The following is a 19026-nucleotide window of genomic DNA, read 5'->3' as shown; positions in this document are numbered from 1 at the left end:
GTCAATTAGCAGGTACTCACTGGGGGTTTCTCTCAAAACTATCTGCTTTATGACAGGGAGGTCACCCACAGGGATGCTCTGGTTATGATTTGTGTGACTCCTATCCACCTGGCTGGTTCAGTTGGGCCCTTAGGAAACCTATCAAAACTAGGCAAATTAGATATTTCCTGTCAATAAACGTTGGCCTCCTGGTTCTTCACTGTGAGTTGGAGTCCTGTTATTACAGTGGTTCTCACCTTCCTAATGCTGCCGACCCTCTAATACAGTTCCTCGTGTGGTGGTGACCCCACCCCAACCATAAGGTTACTCCCTTGCTACTTCATAATTGTAATTTTTCTACTGTTATGAATCATAATGTAAATATCTGATATGCAGGATTCAATCCCTGGGGGAAAGGGTCGTTTGACTCCCAAAAGGAGTCATGGCCCTCAGGTTGAGAATAATTGTGTTATTAGGTAAGTGTTGATAGCCGTTACTGGTCAGCCACACAAGAGAAACTGCCAGAATCGCCGTGGGTCTATTTTTATGGCCTGCTTTGTCAAGGCACCTTAAAAAGTCAGTCAAAAGGGCTGGTAGGAAAGAGAAGGGTAATTGACGCACCGACTTGATGGGGTGAACTTGAGGGAATGGGCAGACTGGAGACGGGAAAGTAGCTAGCTTTGGCCAAAAGGCAGTGATAAGTTGAAACTGATTCCACTACGGCACGTCGGAGGAAATTTTCAATTAGTATTGGAGTGTCTGGTTGCAGGGAGAGAGGGGTTATTTGGGATTCTTGAGGTGTGTGTGTGTGTGTGTGTGTGTGTGTGTGTGTGTGTTCTCATAAGCAGCAGTGTGAACCCAGCTACAGATTTTCATTACTGAACAACAATAGAGTATTACTGAGGAATTACTTTGCTTGTGCTGTTCATAGGAGTTACACTGATGGTGGCTATAAACTGTGTACTAGGTTCCCCTAATATCTATCTTTACCAATCCATGGTTTGATGGCAAGGACACTAGATTGAGTGTACAGTGCATTAGTAGCTGTATAAAGTGAGAACATGACTGATCTGACAGTAACGATCTTTAAACAGTAACAAAACTAAAGAGAAGTTGTCTGTGTTTTTTGAAATTTTTCAAAAGAGCTCGAACACTTTCCTCAGATCACTCTCATAGGGTGACAGAAAAACCTTAATGAAATTTTGTTATCAACAGCAGTTTAGTTCCTGCTTTTAAGTCACTATTCAAAAAGGATTCTGACAGAAAAAGTTTAGATCTGTGGAAAGGGGCTTGCTGCCAAGCCTCATGATCTGAGTTTGATTCCCTGAACCCGCAAAGTGGAAGGGGAGAACTGACTCCAAGCTGTTCTTTAAACTCATTTGAACCGTGGTATGAATGAGCCAACCCACACACGGACATATATAATAATAAACTTTTCTTTTCTTTCTTGTTTTTTTCTTTTCTTTTCTTTTTTTGAGACAGGGTTTCTCTGTGTAGCTCTTACTGTCCCGGTTTAAAAAAAACAAAACAACTCAGATTTTGCAGTGAGATCAGTGCCTGAGACGTGTCTTCTGTCGCTAGTGACTTTATCCATATTACTTTTCTGATACTAGTCTGCCATCTGCAAATTGGGGTTAGCAACCAATTTAAATATGCCCTTTTACTTGCAACTGGCATGTTTGAAAAAAAAAATGGCAAATTTTGGACATTCACTGCAACAAATACTTGGGAGCCCTTGAAGAAATCCCAATAAAAAGTATCCTTCCCACACCCGCAGTGGAGTTCATAGTATAGTAAACAGGTGTGGAAACTTCATCCGTATTATTTGATTTTATCCTACCAATAACCTCGTCAGATGGACCGCGATAGTCTCATTTTATAACCAGAAGGAAATCGTGTTTTCCAAATTCCAAAGGCCTCTTCTGTTCTTAACCACCCTGAGGAAAGGGATGCTCGTGCGGCAGTGAAGAAGGCGATGGTGACTCTTTAAACGCTTTCTCTACTTCTGTGGCTGCAAGGGGCGTCCTGGATTCGAAGTTTTCCTTGGTCCATTTTCCCCTGAAAGAAAGTTTAGCGGCCTCCCACCGTCAGCCCGTCGGAAAGAAGTTACCGGAAAGAGGAGGCGGGCAGCGCAGTGCAGGTGGCGGAAGGCAGATGTAGGCGCGATCAGTTAGGGCCAAGGGGAATCTGGGATGGAGCGGGTGACTGGAGCGGGAGAAGCGAAGCGGAAGGAAACCCGGGGCCTCCGCCGACGCCCACGTGTACAAACGCGGAAGCTTGGCGCTGCTAAGCGCCCGCCCCCTTGGTGGCTCCTCCCACCAGAGGGCATCCGGGCCAATGGGCGTGACCCTGCGGGGGCGTGGCCTGCGCACAGGTGCCGCCCCGGCCCGCCCGTTCCGTCTCCTTTGCCGTCGTGCGTGCTGCTCGGCGGAGGGCAGGGCCTGCGCTCTCTCCGCCTTCTTCCCCACCTCCGGCTGCCGGCGACACCGGTCTTTGCAGCCCGGGACCCCGTGCGAGCGGTAGCCCAGTGCAAGGTGAGTCCTTGAGGGAGCCCCCGGGCGCCCGGGCCAGTGGCTCGGTTGCTGGCGTCAGGCCGGAGCCCGGCCACGGGGATAATGGGCTGAGAGCGGCGGACAGCATGGGGGATGAATGAGGCGCCCTCGGACTAGGCCGCGCGGCCACGAGATCGGCCCTCGTTGCAGTCTGGGGAAAGCCTGGCCTCAGGGCGGGACGCCAGTGCCGGGTCAGGAGGAGAAAGGTGGGGGGCGGGGAGGGGGACGTCCAGCTCGGCTTGGCTCTCGGGGCCACCCCCTTGTAGGCCCCAGGTTTGGACGGGCTCTCCCCATGCAGCTGTTCATTGGAGGCCTGGAGTTTGGCCCGGAACAGGTGTCAAGACCCAAGACCCTAAAAAGGGAGCTCCTTGGCTTCCCAATCTGGGATTACAAGTTGGAATATCACTCCTGGAGCAGGGGCGGGGCAGGTCGGCGTTGTGGGGTCGGGGAACGACGCGGCGTGGCTCTGGGAGTTACAACCCAGCCAGAAGACAGGGACAGTTTTAATTTTCAGCTTCTAAGACTATAAAGGTTGCCGTTCCTCGTCGGTTTCCCATTGCAGTGTTAATTAAAGCGGGATCAGTTATGCACAGTGGACCTTGGAGCCTGAACGAGGAAGAAGAGACAAAGTTTGGACTGATCAGTCAAAAGATTGAAAGTATGTGAAACGAGAGTGTGTAGTCTATTGGTAGAGCACTTGCTTTGAGCATACATGGAAGCTCTGGGTTGGCTTCTAAAAAGGGGTGAGGTGAGCGAGCGCCTTTGAAGTATCCAGTGTGTGTAGAGTGTGGGTTTGGAAGGCTGTTTATAGGACTGAGAAGCCTTACCTACAGAGTCAAAAGCGAGAAGGTCAGTTAGAAGGACCTCCAGGCTTAGTGGTGACCATCAGTGTGATGAGCGGTTGAGTTGTGGAGAAAGGTGAAAGGATGGGTCTCAGGTGATGGAGGGATGGTTGCTGAGAGGTGACTTGGCTGCTAGTGTTTCTAGAATGGGCTTTCTTTGGCTTGTCTCTGCCTCTGCTTCCGAATGCTTTCTCCTTCATAAAATGTGACAGGTTAAGGATGTGGTTGGCAGCACCAACATGGACGACCGGAGCTAAGTTTTATGTTTATCTTTGATTCCGCCGCCACAGTCTTTCTGGGACTACTCAAAAATGACTCTTGGATAACTTTTAGAATCAGATCTGTTTACAGAGTCATGGGTTTTGCGTCTATTTCAGTTGTGTATTGATATATACAGTATGTGTTTTGTCTGTACGGGTAGTTTTAAAAGTTCATTTTTGATATTTTAGATGCCCCCCAAAAAGGGAGGAGATGGTATTAAGCCACCCCCAATTATTGGAAGATTTGGAACATCACTGAAAATTGGTATTGTTGGATTGCCAAATGTTGGGTAAGTAAAAATTGGGACTTTTCTTATTTTGTGTTACAAATTCACAAGTCAGTAAGAATTCAAACTGGAGTAAAAGGGCTAGACTATTCTTACAAGACTAGGCTTTAACTTACACTTGTTTTATTTGTTTGTTTACTTTTAGTTTCTTGCACACATTGAACTGAGTTGTTGACATTGCTTTGCTAAGCTTAGAGGGAGAAGCAGTGAGAGGATGTGAATGAGGCAGCTCAGCTACATCTGCTACAAGTGTTGGGAGAAGCATAGTGTTGTACTTGCTTGGAATTACACTTCTTGCCTAGGCTGTGGCCAGGAACCTTGCAGTAGAACAGCTTAGGAAGTAGTTTTAAAACCTTCTTATAAAGCCCTTGAGAGAAGAGGGCTGTCTAGAGGCTGGACTTTTTATTGGAGAAAAAGGTGACTACTTTGAATATGCTGTTGGAAGGTGGAGTATTGTTACTTCATGTTTACAGGCAACAATAGGAGATAAGTGTGGGGTTTATCGTAGAGTTCTTTGTACATGTAACTTAAATGATCAGTGTCTGCGCTTTTTGTTTGTTTGTTTTGTTTTTCGAGACAGGGTTTCTCTGTGTGGCCTTGACTGTCCTGGACTCGCTTTGTAGACCAGGCTGGCCTCGAACTCACAGCGATCCACCTGCCTCTGCCTCCTGAGTGCTGGGATTAAAGGCGTGCGCCACCACCACCCAGCTAGTATCTGTGCTTTTTATTTAAACTATCCTAGCCAGGCATGTTGGGTTACGCCTTCATCCTCGCACTTGAGAGGCTAATGCAAAAGCAGTATTGTGAGATTGAGTCCAGCCTGAGTTATAGAGAGATCTTGTCTCAAACACAAGAAACACACACATCACTGGGGCACTTTGGGGTGTGCTTTAGGTCTTTACACTAGTGACACGATGAACAGCTGTATTGTCCTCTGTGCTCTTTGGAGCTTCTGTTATAGACCCCTCCGGGAACGGAGCATGCTGTACTCAAGTACGCTAGTTCTTAGATCCTTGTAATGTAAACCATGAGCAAATGTGGCTGTCCTCATTTCAGTTCTCTCCTAGAGTGCGTTAGTTTTGAAGGGGTTGCCTGCTGTGCTAGAGTCTACTTGTAAAGAAATAATAAACGAAGAGTGGAAATATAGCGAAACAAGTAATTAAGCCAGGGTAGGGCACTGTCAGTACGTTAGAAAGGAAGATCCAATAATAATGTTTGCAGCCAGTTCTTCTGTACCAGGAAGAAAGTTTTTAGATATTAGCATTCATCTCTGTGGAATCAGTGTAGTCAGAGCATGTTGATTTCAAATGGGACTAATTAAAAAGGAGCATCGTAAGATCTTCAGTGTTTCTTATGTAAGGGTTTTTTGGGTGTGTGGTATAGAGTATAATTATAATTATAATATGTGAGAATAACCTAACAGATTCTATTAATCTATTATAAATGTTGACATACGCTTTCAACTTCAAAATAGTCTTCCTCTCCAGTTTTATTGAGTATGTTTTACATATAGTAAAATTTAACTAAAATATTTTGAATTATATTTTATTTATTTTGTTTGTGGGTGATGACACAAATATTGGCAATTAGAGGACAGCTTGTGGAAGTTGGTTTTCCTGCCATAGGGTTTAGGGCATTAAATTCAGGTCATCAAGCTTGGTGGTGGGCACCGTTACCTGCTGAGCCATCTTGCTGGCTTACAATTTACTCATTTTTGATAGGGAGGTCCTGAAGATTTAATTCAGGGCTTATGCGAACATTCATTTATTTTAAAGCGATTGTTTATTCAATTTTGACAGTTGTGTTTGGTTGTAAAATTCCTTTTTGTGTGTGTATGAGTTAAAAAGTCCTTTACTCTTTGAAAGCTTCACTCATTTATATGTACGTTGATCATAGCAACCCTCCACTACTTCCCTCTGCCGTCTCGTAAAATTCCTTTTTATAGAGTGATCTTTCTATTAAACTGTATCAGGTAGGGTTCACTGTCTGACACATAAATCTTGACTGTTTTAAGCAAGGCAAAAAGGCTTGATAGAAGAGGTGAAGGAGAGGACGAGAGGGCCTCAGAAGGATGAAAGTGCAGATGACGCAGGCAGGCTCAAGTCCTGCATGGCTCTTATCTCCTGACACCTGTCCTGTAATTCAGATTCCTGGGCAATGAAATCTAACTAGATCCATCTAGCCCTAGGTATCTTTGCAAGAGTAGACTGGAGGTCCAGGTAGTTTCCTGAAGGGGAGTTCGCTGGTTCAAATAAGGACTTCCGTTTTGGAACTGTCGTAATTAGAGTTACTGCCACTCTGGTGAAACACCCCAACCAAAGGGAAAGGGTTTGCTTGGCTTACGTGTTATGAATCACAGTCCATTGAAAGAAGCCACTGCAGGGACTCAGAACCAGCTGGGAACCTGGAGGCAGGAGCTGATGCAGAGGCCATGCAAGAGTGCTGCTTACTGGCTTGCTCTCAGTGGCTTGTTCAGGGTGCTTTCTTAGAGAACCCAGAGCCCAGGACGCCCTGCCCAGGGGTGTCTGCACCCACAGTTAGCTGGGCCCATCCTCATCAGCCAATAATTAGAAACTGCCCTGCGGGCTTGCTTACAGTTCATCTTACTGTTTCTCAGTTGAGGTCCCACCCTGTCAGGTGACTCCAGCTTGTGTCAAGTTGGCGTAAAACTATGCAGGACAGAAGCCATCTAAAGAATCTCTTGATATTAGAGAGTTAAGAAAGCCTGCTTTTATAGTGTGTATTTGTAAAACTAATTATTAGGAACCAAGAGATCATATTTATTACTAAGCTGGTTTTTGTATTTCTTGTTTGTTTTCGAGACAGGGTCTCACTGTGTAGCTCTGGCTGTCTGGAATTCACTCTGTAGACCAGGCTGGCCTCAAACCCACAGAGATCTTCCTGCCTCTGGGATAATCCTGCCTGCGTGCTGGGATTAAAGGCGTGCACCACTGTGCCTGTCTGATGTCATCTATCATTTGTGACAAACTCTCGTTCTGTAGCCCATGCTGATTTAGAATTTTCTATACAGCCGAAGCTGCCTTGGGGTCCTAGGAATCTGCATGCCTGAGCCCACTGAATGCTGGGACTATAGGAATAAATCCCTTTGCCCAGAAAGCTAACATGATATTTATTGAACAGTTACTATATGCAAGTCTCTGTGCTGAGTGTTATATGTATTATCTAATTGAATTAGCTATTTGGCATCCCCAATTAGACTTTCAATTCCAAAAAGGAAAGGATTGGGTTGTTCCTGTTTATTGATACATTTCTAGTGCCTAGACTGGTGTTAGTAACATAGTGAACACCCAGTAATTATTTGTGGAAGGCAGTAATTATTTGTGAATGGGCTAATTTTTCCTCCTTGATAGCTTTATGTAGCTTAGTAATAAAGAGACATGTTTTAATGCTGCTTTTAATGAAGAAGAAAGAGTTTCAGGCTAAGAGAATGGAGATTTAGTTTCTAGGTCTGTCTGTTTCTTACTTCAGTGGTTCTTTGTCAGTTGCCTTTTGTATTATTGTGAATGTAAGGCTTAGAAGCTCTTGGGGGAAACTACTTAGCGTTCTAAACTTGTTTCCGATTTTACTCTGTTTTCAGCACATTTAAAACCGTGACTAGTGTTCTGTGGGTCGGCATCATCCCCTGAGTACCTATCACTTGATGTGACTTAGATAATTGGAAAATCAATGGCTAGTTTATTCCATATGAATGCGCTTTTTATCTTGATTAAATCATATAGTAAAAACAAATTCACATTTTTACTTCTATAATCCATCGTTTGAGGCTTACCTTGTGTTACCTTGTGTAGTAACAATTAAGAGTCAGTGTGAACTCTTACCTCATATTTAACTCCTATTTCTTTGGAGGCAAGTAGCAGCCTCCTCAATTTGGACTGCTTTGGGAACAGCATGCTAGCTTTCAGTATGTTGTGCTAGAGAAAGTTATGTGAGATATGGTGAAATGGTACTGGCATTATGGGGTGCATTGTGAGAAGAATAGGTCTCATAAATTTATGGGAAACTCTAGCTATCTTCTATATCAAAGGTTCTTTGGGAACATTCTTTTCAAATTCCAAATAGACTGAAAAAGGGAATATAACCTAATTATGAAATTATAAATTATGTATCAACTTTGATATTTTGTGTTAGTAAAAATGTTTCTCCTCCCTTCCCTGATTTGTCCTTATAAATAATGAGCTCTGAAGTTAGTATCAGATATGTTTTACCAATTGAAGACTCAACTTAAATGCTTTCCTTTATTTTAGGAAGTCTACCTTCTTCAATGTCCTCACCAACAGTCAGGCTTCAGCAGAGAACTTCCCGTTCTGCACTATCGACCCCAATGAGAGCAGAGTGCCGGTGCCAGATGACAGGTTTGACTTTCTTTGCCAGTACCACAAACCAGCCAGGTAAGCAATGCACTGGGTCATTATTTGTTCGTAGATTGGGTAAATATGCAAATTTGATATGTTTACAATCAAGTTTCTTCCAAAATTAATGTAGCATTATTTTGGATGAGTATAAAAGCAATGTAGAAAAGAAAAGAGGGAAGGATTTTCCTTGTTAATGCAGTTATTTTATCCTGAGATTCTGAACTACAGAGAGAAACTAGCTTAGGTTATAAGAGCTCACTCATCATGTAATATTTTAAGGATATGCATGTATTATACATAGAAAAGGTATGTAATGAAGATCTCAAATTTATTGACAGTTGTTTCCGGGTAGTAGATTTTTAGACAAATTTTATTATTTTATTTGTTTATTAACACAAAGTTTAACTATGTAGCCCAGTCTGGCTGTGAACCTGTAGTCTTCTTGCCTCACCCTGGATTACCGTGCTGGGATTTGCAGGCAAGGTGATTTTTACTGTACAGTTGTCCCTTGAATGGGGAATTGGTTCTTAGACCCTAGAGATATCAAAAGTTACTCACCTAAAATGCTGTGATCATTTTGCACTATCTCCTATATATTTCACACCATTTCTAATTTACTTACACAATATACTTGCACTCTATTGTTAGGGAATAACAACAAGAAGAATCTGCATGCTCGTTTACAGGTGTGGTTCTTTCTTGTGAACATTTTATTTTATTTTTTTATCTGTAATTGGTTCAGTGTGAGCTTGTACAACTTATATAATACTATTTTTGTTTGGTTTTGTTTTTGAAACAGGGTCACACTATGTATCCTTGGCTGTCTTAACTCACTTTGTAGACCAGGCTGGCCTCGAAGTCACAGAGATCTGCCTGCCTCTGCCTCCCTAGTGCTGGGATTAAATGTGTGCATCGGCACAACTGGTTCCAACTGTATTCTCACTTCTGCTGTTGTGTTTTCATACAAGTAGTATTTTTGCCTTACAAACTTCAGAGGGTAGACTTTCACTCAGTTTCTTTTTTGCCATTAGGGCCTTTAATCAGTGTTTTGAGGAATTCATACCCTTCCTACCTAAAGTTTCAACAGATTGAAAATTCAAAAGATTTATTGTGTCTTCATATCTTTGAAATTTCCAGCAGTGTCAAATCACCATACAGTCTAGTGGTGACAGGGGCCTATACAAGGAGGGAATTCAGTGGGGAGAGTTGGCAGCATGGAGGCAGCTCAGCCTCTACAAGGCCTGCCTCCTGGCAGGAGCACAGCCTCACAGTAGCCAGGGCCAAACAGGGCCTGCAAAGTAGACAGTAACCTGGTGGAGGCAGGAGAGTGATTATAAAGAGAGATTCAGCAAGTGTGTGGATGTGTTGAGAGTCACAGGAGGAGCCAGGGTTCTCAGTAGTGGAGAAGAGAAGAAGCAGGCCCGCACAATCTCTGCAGTGCTGGCTGTGTGCAGTTCAGCACGCAGTACCGAAGGGTTACGTTGCAGTGCTTTATCACAGGAGAAGTAGAAGTGCCTTTCAGTCACTGTATGGGCTTTCTGTCCCCAGGTCCCACAACGCATTATCTTATTTTCTTTTTAATAAGGTTTTATTTTGTCTACATACATTAAAATAACTTTCTAGATTAACAGTACAATTGAAACTATCATTTTTATTACTTTTTTTCTTTTTTTTTCCTTTTTGGCTGTCCTGAATGCACTTTGTACAGCAGGCTGACATTGAACTCACGGAGATCTCCCTGCCTCTGCCTCCCTGAGTCTGGGATGACAGGCGTGAGCTACCGCACCTGTCGTTTATTACTTAGTACTATGTGCTTATGTAGTATATTTAGTATTTACCCATTACTTCTGAGAGTTTAGTTTTCTTTTAGCTTTTTACTAACTTTTGATTCACTATTATATTTGTTCACAAAACAGTTGTATTCATTTTTTTTGAAGTGCTGATAAATACCAGGTGTCTTATTCTGGCCCTGGATAGGGCTGGATCCCAAGCCTCTAGCCACCTGCTTGATTTTGGTACTTGGTATTTGTATGTGCCAACAGAGCTCTTAGAGAGACTCCTGATAGGGCTTTTAATTTCAGAAGTAGAGCAGTAGTTTCCTCTGTTTTCCTAGGTAAGAAAGTCTTAATGTAGCCTGTGGAGATGGCTCCATGGTAAGGTGCTTGCTGTGCAAGCATGAACACCCAAGTTCAATCTCTAGAACATACATTAAAAAAAATCTGGCACTATGGGGGTGCACTTGTAGCCCCAGCAGTGGGTGGCAGAGACAGATGGATTTCTGCGTCTTGCTGGCCTAGCCTAGTTGGCAAGCCCCAGATCGTGTGAGAAACTCTTAAAAACCAAGATGGGAGCTGGGCAGTGGTGGCGCACGCCTTTAATCCCAGCACTTGGGAGGCAGAGGCAGGTGGATCGCTGTGAGTTTGAGGTCAGCCTGGTCTACAAAGTGAGTCCAGGACAGCCAGTGCTACACAGAGAAACCCTGTCTAGAAAAACCAAAAAAATTGAAATGAAACCAAAACCAACCAAGACGGATGATAGCTGAGGAACAGTACCTGAGATTGGCCTCTGGCTTCCATGGTCTGCATGCACATGTGGATGCTCACAAACACACATGCATACTCAGACACACTCACACAGAAAGGGGGACATGGGAGACGGCTCAATAACTAAAGGGCTTGCTTGCCTCCTAAGTGTGATCTCCGGCACCCACGCAAACGCAGCGCATTGAAGGCAGAGACAGGGAGTCTCTGGAAGAGACTGGCCAATCAAATGGGCCGTATCTATGAGTTCTCGGGTTGGTTGGTTTGTTTTTTGAGAGACCTGACTCAGTGAGTAAGGTAGACAGATAGGGATTGAGGAAGACCCCCGATATTAACTTTGTGCCACCACATGCACTTGAAGACATCTACAAGTGCTCCTGCATACACACACACACACACACACACACACACTCACACACACACTTTCACCTACGTCTGAATACTCATACACACATGCATACATAATAGAGGGCAGTGAGATGGCTCAGCAGGTAAAGGAGGCTGCATCCAGACTAGTGACCTAAATTCCATCCCACGGTCCCAGGTGGTGGAAGGAGAGGACGGACTCTTGGAATTTGTACTCTGCCTTCCATAAGTGTGTGTGGCACATGCCCCATCCCCCCCCCCAAATAACAATGCAAAAAAGTAAAAGAAAGATTTCACAATACATAGAAATTTTGTGTATTTGGGGGGCTATTAATTTATCAAGTTATTATTATGTACTTTCCAAACCTTGTTTCAAGAAGTAAATAGTTACTGTTTGGAGACTTCAGTTGGTTGGTAAGCAGGTTCTTTATAATAAAATCATCTTTTGTATTTCAGCAAGATTCCTGCTTTCCTAAATGTAGTGGACATTGCTGGCCTTGTGAAAGGAGCACATAATGGGCAGGGCTTGGGCAATGCCTTTTTATCTCATATTAGTGCCTGTGATGGAATTTTTCATCTAACACGTAAGTACAGCTGTTTGTTTATTAAGACAGATGTGCATGTGTTTTTGTATTGCCCAAATAGAAGTGAGTGGTTTATAGAGGATAGTTTTGCTTTGCAAGATGAATCATGAATTAGTTTATTGATTTCTAACCTTAATGTCCCTATCATTTCCCCATAAGGTTACTGCATAGCAAGTGTGTGATGTGATACTGTATCTGGTTAGTGTTGCTCCTTGTTCTGGGTTAGAGACCTGAGGTGTATTACTCTGTGAACTGACTTGGGATTAGAAAGGCATTTTGACTTTTTAAAATTGTGCTGGGTTGAGCCCAGAGCTGTGCATGCTTGGAAAGAACTCTGCACAGGGCCGTATATAACATTTTACTTTAATAGAGGCACAGGTTCCTGCCAGGGATTTTACTCTTAAACTCTGAAGCTGAGATGTTGAAGACAGCTGTCCTGCAAACCTGAATAACTCTTGATACTCCAATACCTATGCCAGGTCCACTGAATAAAACCTTTGGAGATTTGGGCTAAAATACAGTGTTTTAAAAGTCTTTAAGTCCTGTCTAGATACATTGTTTTGTCTCATGTCACTTGTGTTACTGAATCAAACACACATGATTTAGGCTGGAGAGTGCTGAGAGGTTAAGCATGCTTCTGTTCTTCCAGAGGACCCGAGAGCAGCTCACAGCACTTCTGTCAGGTGGCTAGGCACTTCCTGTCATCCAGCTCTGCAGGATCTGGAGCCCTACTTTGGCTTCCACAGGCACCTTCACACATGTGGCATATATACATGTAAACATGCATACATAAAAGAAAACTCACATGACATTTGATGAGTCTATCAGGTAGGAAGTTAATAAAAAGAATTGTATGGGTCCAGGGAGATGGTGTGAGCCTTTGAGCCCTGTGCTGGGGATGTGGGGAACAGACAGATCTCCTGGGGCTGGGCTCGCTGGCCAGCCACTCCAGCCAATCAGTGAACTTTAGGTTCAGCGAGAGACCTTGTCTCAAAAAATGAGGTGGAGAATGACTAAAGAAGATACCTGATGTGAGCTTCTGGCTCTCACACACATTGGCCTCCACATAAGCCCCTCACACACATGAACACTTACACATAAACAGGCACACATAGCTACACACAACCTTTTTCATTTAGACTGTCAGTTTATTTTATCTGTGATCACTGAAGAAGATCCTGGGTTGTAAAAAACTCACAGTAGGGGTCTGGAGAGATGGCTCAGCAGTTACGAGCATGTCCTGATCTCCAGAGGACCCACGTGTGGTTTCTAGAACCTGCATCAGGAGGCTTAGACCCCCTGCAACTCTAGCTCCAGGTGATTGACAGCTCTGGCCTCCAATGGGCCCTTTACTCATGTGCAAGCCCACACGCAGATACACACAATACACATAAAGCTAAAAATAAAAATCTTAAGAACTTGAACACACACACACCTCTTAATAAAGGATGGGCATCTAGCTCTGTGATAGAGTATTTGCCTAGCATGTATAAACTCTTTGTTTTGCCCCTACCAGTGCCCTACCCCGAAAGGAAAGTTTCTGGTATTTATAAAAAATACTAGAAATTCATATTCCAAAGAATTATATAGTAGATTAAACTACTTTTGAAAATGAAATAAATATTTCTTATGCTTAGTGTGTACGACTTTTGTGGAAGATTTTATTGTTGGGAACATCTGTTTGTACCAGTTTGTTTATTTTTAAATCTTTTAAAGCTAATTATCTAACATGCCTTTTCAGGTTAGTTATTTACATGAACTGAGGCAGCTTTTAAAAATAATTTTTAAAGAATTATCAAAGCATTGATTGACTTTGAAGCAAAAATACAAGTGATATTCAGAGTAGATTTTGAAGATGTAACTGTTTAGGGGCTCACTGAGACCTGCTCTAGTGTGAAGAAAAGTCATTTAAATGATACCATGAGAAGAAAAAATATATTAGTTTAACCCAACACATTTTTTTGGAGGATAAATTGTTTGAATGAATACAGTGTGGTGTATGTGTATGTGTGGGATACGTGTGTGTGTGTGTGTGTGTGTGTGTGTGTGTGTGTAAGTATGTATGTGATTGTGGGGATCAAATCCTAGGCCTCTCCATGCTAGCTCTACTACTGACCCATCCCTTAATACCCTCAGCCTAAGTATGTGTTTTAGAACTAAACTAATTGTGACTATTGGCCCTTACTGATATTTATAAAACTAAAAATATAATGTGGTTTTGAATCATTTTCCATGTAAAATAAGAACAGCAATGCTATATTACCTACATAATTATTTTATAGTTGAAATATGAGATGTTTTTAGCACATATAAACTACTTTTATAATGCTGTCCTTTTGTGAATATAGGTTTTATTTTATTTTATATATTTTTTTGAGGTATGGTCTTACTATGTAGCTCTGACTGGCTTGAAATTCACTTAGTAGACCAGGCTGGTCTTGAATTCATGGAGATCTGCCTACTTCTGTCTCCTGAATGCTGCAATTAAAGGCAAGACCTACTGTGCCCATGTGTGAATGTAGATTTTAAAATGTTGATGTATTTTCACTTTTTAAAAATATTAAAATTATGTTAATGTGCATAAAATTTGAAGTTTTAATCATTGTTATGTGTGACATTCAGTGTATTAATTACATTCCAATTGTTGGATACCTAGTATCAACATCCGTTTTTAGAGACTTTAATAAGAATGTTCATGATTATTATACTTTCTTAGAATTTTTTAAATGAATATTTTGCTCATGTTGTATGTTTGTGCACTCTGTTGATGCCTGCTCTCCTGGAACTCAGGTTATATGTGGTGGTAAACTGCCATGTCAGTGCTGGGAGTAAAACCCAGACTCTCTGCAGTAGCAACAAAGTGCTTTTTATTGGTGAGCCGTTTCTCCAGCCCCAAACATTTATCTTGTACGTATATAGGTGTTTGGCCTGCATGTATGTGCACCATGTGTTGACCACAGAGGTCACAAGAGATGGCAAACATTTATCTTTTACGTATATAGGTGTTTGGCCTGCATGTATATGCACCATGTGTTGACCACAGAGGTCACAAGAGATGGCAGCTTCTCTAGACCTGGACTGCAGATGGTTTTGAAGCTCCATATGGGTGCTAGGAACCAATCTTGTCTTCTGTAGAGCAGTAGTGCTCTTAACCAATGAGACATCTCTTTAGCCCCTCTAAGGGACTTCTTTGTTTGTTTTTGTTTTTTCCAGACAGGGTTTCTCTGTGTAGCCTTGGCTGTCCTGGACTTGCTTTGTAGACCAGGCTGGCCTCGAACTCATAGGGATTTGCCTGGCTCTGCCTCCCGAGTGCTGGGATTAAAGGCGTGCGCCACCACCACCTACCTGAATTTGACTGTTCTTATGTATCTCAAGTCCGTGGATCATACAGTATTTTATCTTTTTGAGGCTGGCTTATTTCACGCTTCATTATTATTTAGCTACTACATCATTGTTCATGGGTTACGAAATAGCTTCCTATTTATACATATAACTTTAAAGCCTGCAGATGTTGTTGCTAATGATTATTTTTATCACTGCTGTCTTTTTTTGTACATCTCTGATATTTCTCAAAGAAGTAGACTTAGCAGAAGTATTAGTAAGTGAGGGATATATAATACACATTTAAAGTTCTATTAGGTATAGCCAGGCTCCTTTTCTACTCCCATAAGAGTTTAATTTTCTAGTACTATTTTTTGAAAAATACATAAAGAGGTTTAAATCTATAACAGTAGGGTATACATTAATAAATATTGTTCTTAGTTACTTTAACTTTTATACCTAATGGTATAAAAGTTACTAGCTTTCTGGCTTCTTTTTTTTTTTTTTTTTTTTAAAGACTGTCATGTAGTTCCAGGCTGGCTTTGAACTCACTATACAGGTAAAGATGACCTTGAACTGATCCTTCTTTTTCTACCTCCTGAATGCTGGCATTGCAGACGTGAGCCATGACTCCTGACATGTTGTGCTGGGATTACAGACATGAGCCATGACTCCTGACATATGTTGTGCTGGGGATCAAATACAGGGTTTTTTGCATGTTAGACAAGCATTCCCATCTGAGCCATCTCTAGCCTCTTGTGCTTCCTAATAGAACATTTATTGGGAAACTTTCTTTAATTGCTAGTTAGGAAATACATCACTCCATTGTATATTGTGTATATGTGTATTTAAGAATGTGTATGTGCCGGGCGTGGTGGCACACACCTTTAATCCCAGCACTCGGGAGGCAGAGGTAGGCGGATCGCTGTGAGTTCGAGGCCAGCCTGGTCTACAAAGTGAGTCCAGGACAGCCAAGGCTACACAGAGAGACCCTGTCTCGAAAAACCAAAAAAAAAAAAAAAGAATGTGTATGTATATGTGTTGTGTCTGTAATGCTTGGAAGGTACAATGTCATGCTGGCTCTAGGGTCATAATCTACCGCTCTTAGTGGCTGGGCTCTTAGTGGCTGGTCTCTTGGTGGCTGGTCTCTTGGTGGCTGGTCTCTTGGTGGCTGGTCTCTTGGTGGCTGGTCTCTTAGTGGCTGGTCTCTCCCTAGAGTTCTTCATGTAATCCAGGCTCTTAACCACCAAGCCACCACTCTGCTTCCCACTGTGCAGAACTTTATTTCCATGTAATCCCATCTGTTGATCGTTGTTGGCTCTGGCTCCTGGGCTATGTGTTCTGCTCAGGAAGTTCTTGTCAACCCCAGTGTCTTGAAGAGAATTCTCTATGGATTTCTTTTAGAAGTTTTAGCATTTCAGGTTTTAAATAAAGGTCTTTGATTCATTTTGAATTGATTGTTGTATAGAGTGAAAGAAATCCAGCTTTTCCAGTACTCTTTGCTGAATAGACTGTCTTCATCCAGGGTCGGTTTGTGTTTCCTTTGTCAAAAATCCATGGGCATAACTTTTTTGTTGTTTTATTTCTGGGTCCTTTAGTCTGTTCTATTTTCCTGCCTGTCCATTTTTATACCAGTACACAGGCTGTCACTGTGGTTCTGTATTATAATTAGATGTCAGGTATTGTAATATTAAAAGCAGTGTTCTTACCTTTGGTTATTCATGGTCTTTTGTGGTTCCATAAGAATTCTTGAGTTGTTTTTTTCTAAATATGTGAACTAAGACACCAGAGTTTTGATAGCTAGTATAGCCATTTTTTTGCAATATTAATTCTGTCAATCCAGGGACATGGGATGTCTTTCTATCTTCTTTGATTTCCTTTTTCCAGTATCTTGCAGCAGATCCCTCCCTGAAGCTCACTGGGCTTCTGGCTAATCTAAAGGAGTCAGTCATGAGAGACACTTTCTAAAAAGTTAAAAGAGGAGAGTGATTGAGGAAAAATACTCACTGTAACCTATGTCCTCCACATGTGCACATGTCTACATCAGCATACACAGAAACAAGCACCCTCATACACACATACAGAGACGTGTACTCACAAAGTAGAGAGTAAGAGAGGAAGTACAGGGTATCTACTGATCTCTGCCCTCATGTGCATGGAGCAGGTGACTGGTCACACACACACACACACACACACACACACACACACACACACACACTCACTCTCTCTCTCTCTCTCTCTCTCTCTCTCTCTCCAAGAAAGAAAAGAAAAAAAGGAACAAAACAGAAAACCTACCTGTAATAAGTGTCCAATTAATCAATGCCACATAAGATCATTGATATAGAATATCACAGTAAGAAGTTACAGCTATAAACTGGATTAAGTCATATGAATATCAAGATTAAAGAATACACTTATGTATTATTATTTTTATTTTGGAAAGTACATAGCTTGAACAGGCCTGTAAAGAAATGTAAAGATACTTGATGGAAGAAGACTGAAAGTAGGATGAACAGTTAACGTTTCAGCAGTCCAGGTGGAGGCCTCAAGATGGGAGGGGAGAGAGAGGAGGGAAAGGTGAAGGAGGGGGAGTGGGCTTCCATATCTCAGACTCGAGTGGAAAGTTGATGAGACGTTCTCCGATTTTGCCACTAGTTTCGAGTACTGGTCATTTATCAGTGTTCTGAAACATTACTTTTATCCTCACTTTCCACAGCTCTAAAAAAGACTGTTTTGAGATGGGAGACTGAAAGTCATGACTAGCAAAGACATTTGCTGTGTAGTGTGTTGCAGCTAATCTGGGAGGTATGCATAGCACAGCTTTGAAAGCCAGCAAAGAAAATTCATATCTCTTGTGGGAGAAGGAAGATGGTTAGGGGTGGGGCTAGAAATGTATGTTTTATATGTGGTAGAGCCTTCCTAATTTAATATTTATGCCTTAGATAATTGTTTTGTTTGTTTGTTTGTTTGTTTTTTGGTTTTTCGAGACAAGGCTTCTCTGTGTAGCCTTGGCTGTCCTGGACTCACTTTGTAGACCAGGCTGGCCTTGAACTCACAGCGATGCACCTGCCTCTGCCTCCCGAGTGCTGGGATTAAAGGCGTGCGCCACCACTCCCGGCTCAACAATTGTTTTTATTGATACTAACTTTTGGCTTTGTTGATTTGTCTGTGCCAGTAAGCTCATAGATGACCCTTTGATTGCTGTGTGCTCCTTCTGTTAGCAGCACGCTTTTCTCCACTTCCCCCAGTGTTACACATAGCGCAGAGATCTGGAGGTGACAGTACTATGCTGGATGTCCCTTGAAAATGAAAAGTATGCTGATTTTGGAACATAAAAATGCATTACTTTTATTCTCTTATAGTAATTATAATACTAAAGTCAAGACCTTTTTGGCCATTAGCTTACTCTCTTTTTAATTTTATATTCAGTGCTTATTTCATAAAATTAGATTCTAATTTAGGAAATAAAGCATTTCAGATTTTAAAATAACTGCTAGTTGTACCATGAGATTCTGTCTATCTACCATCTGTCTGTCTGTCTCTGTGTGTGTGTGTGTGTGTGTGTGTGTGTGTGTGTGTGTGTGTCTGTGTCTGTGTCTGTGTCTGTCTGTCTATCTAATCTGATCTATCTGGGCTCTCTCTCTCTCTCTCTCTGTGTGTGTGTGTGTGTGTGTGTATGTCTGTGTCTGTGTCTGTCTGTCTATCTAATCTGATCTATCCGGGCTCTCTGTGTGTGTGTGTGTGTGTGTGTGTGTGTGTGTGTGTGTCTGTCTGTCTGTCTGTCTGTCTGTCTGTCTATCTAATCTGATCTATCCGGGCTCTCTCTGTTACGTAGTTCTGGCAGTCTTGGAACTCATTACGTAGACCAAACTCTGGTATTGAACTCGCAGAGATCTACCCGCTTCTGCCTCCCAAATGCTCC

At 42.3% G+C, this 19026-nt stretch overlaps 1 protein-coding gene and 1 long non-coding RNA gene across 2 annotated transcripts in view; both read left to right on the top strand.

The window, feature by feature from the left end:
* Positions 1-2359: 2359 nt before the first annotated feature.
* The window catches only part of OLA1 (Obg like ATPase 1), a 113375-nt gene continuing 96708 nt past the window's right edge, over positions 2360-19026 (top strand). The window contains exons 1-4 of the mRNA XM_084799493.1: positions 2360-2513; positions 3823-3923; positions 8186-8329; positions 11656-11783. Coding sequence (XP_084655619.1) covers positions 3823-3923; positions 8186-8329; positions 11656-11783 — 373 coding nt within the window. The 5' untranslated portion in view covers positions 2360-2513. The remainder of the gene's footprint in view (positions 2514-3822; positions 3924-8185; positions 8330-11655; positions 11784-19026) is intronic.
* On the top strand, positions 15682-17350 carry LOC311607607. The gene is made up of 2 exons (XR_014782656.1): positions 15682-16278; positions 16323-17350. It is a non-coding gene; the product is annotated as an uncharacterized lncRNA (long non-coding RNA).

The sequence above is a fragment of the Acomys minous genome (genome assembly GCF_964271855.1).
Source record: "Acomys minous genome assembly, chromosome: 10".
Taxonomy (NCBI): Eukaryota; Metazoa; Chordata; class Mammalia; order Rodentia; family Muridae; genus Acomys; species Acomys minous.
The sequence above is the reverse complement of the archived record's forward strand: the minus strand, read 5'-3'. Positions and strand labels throughout refer to the sequence as shown.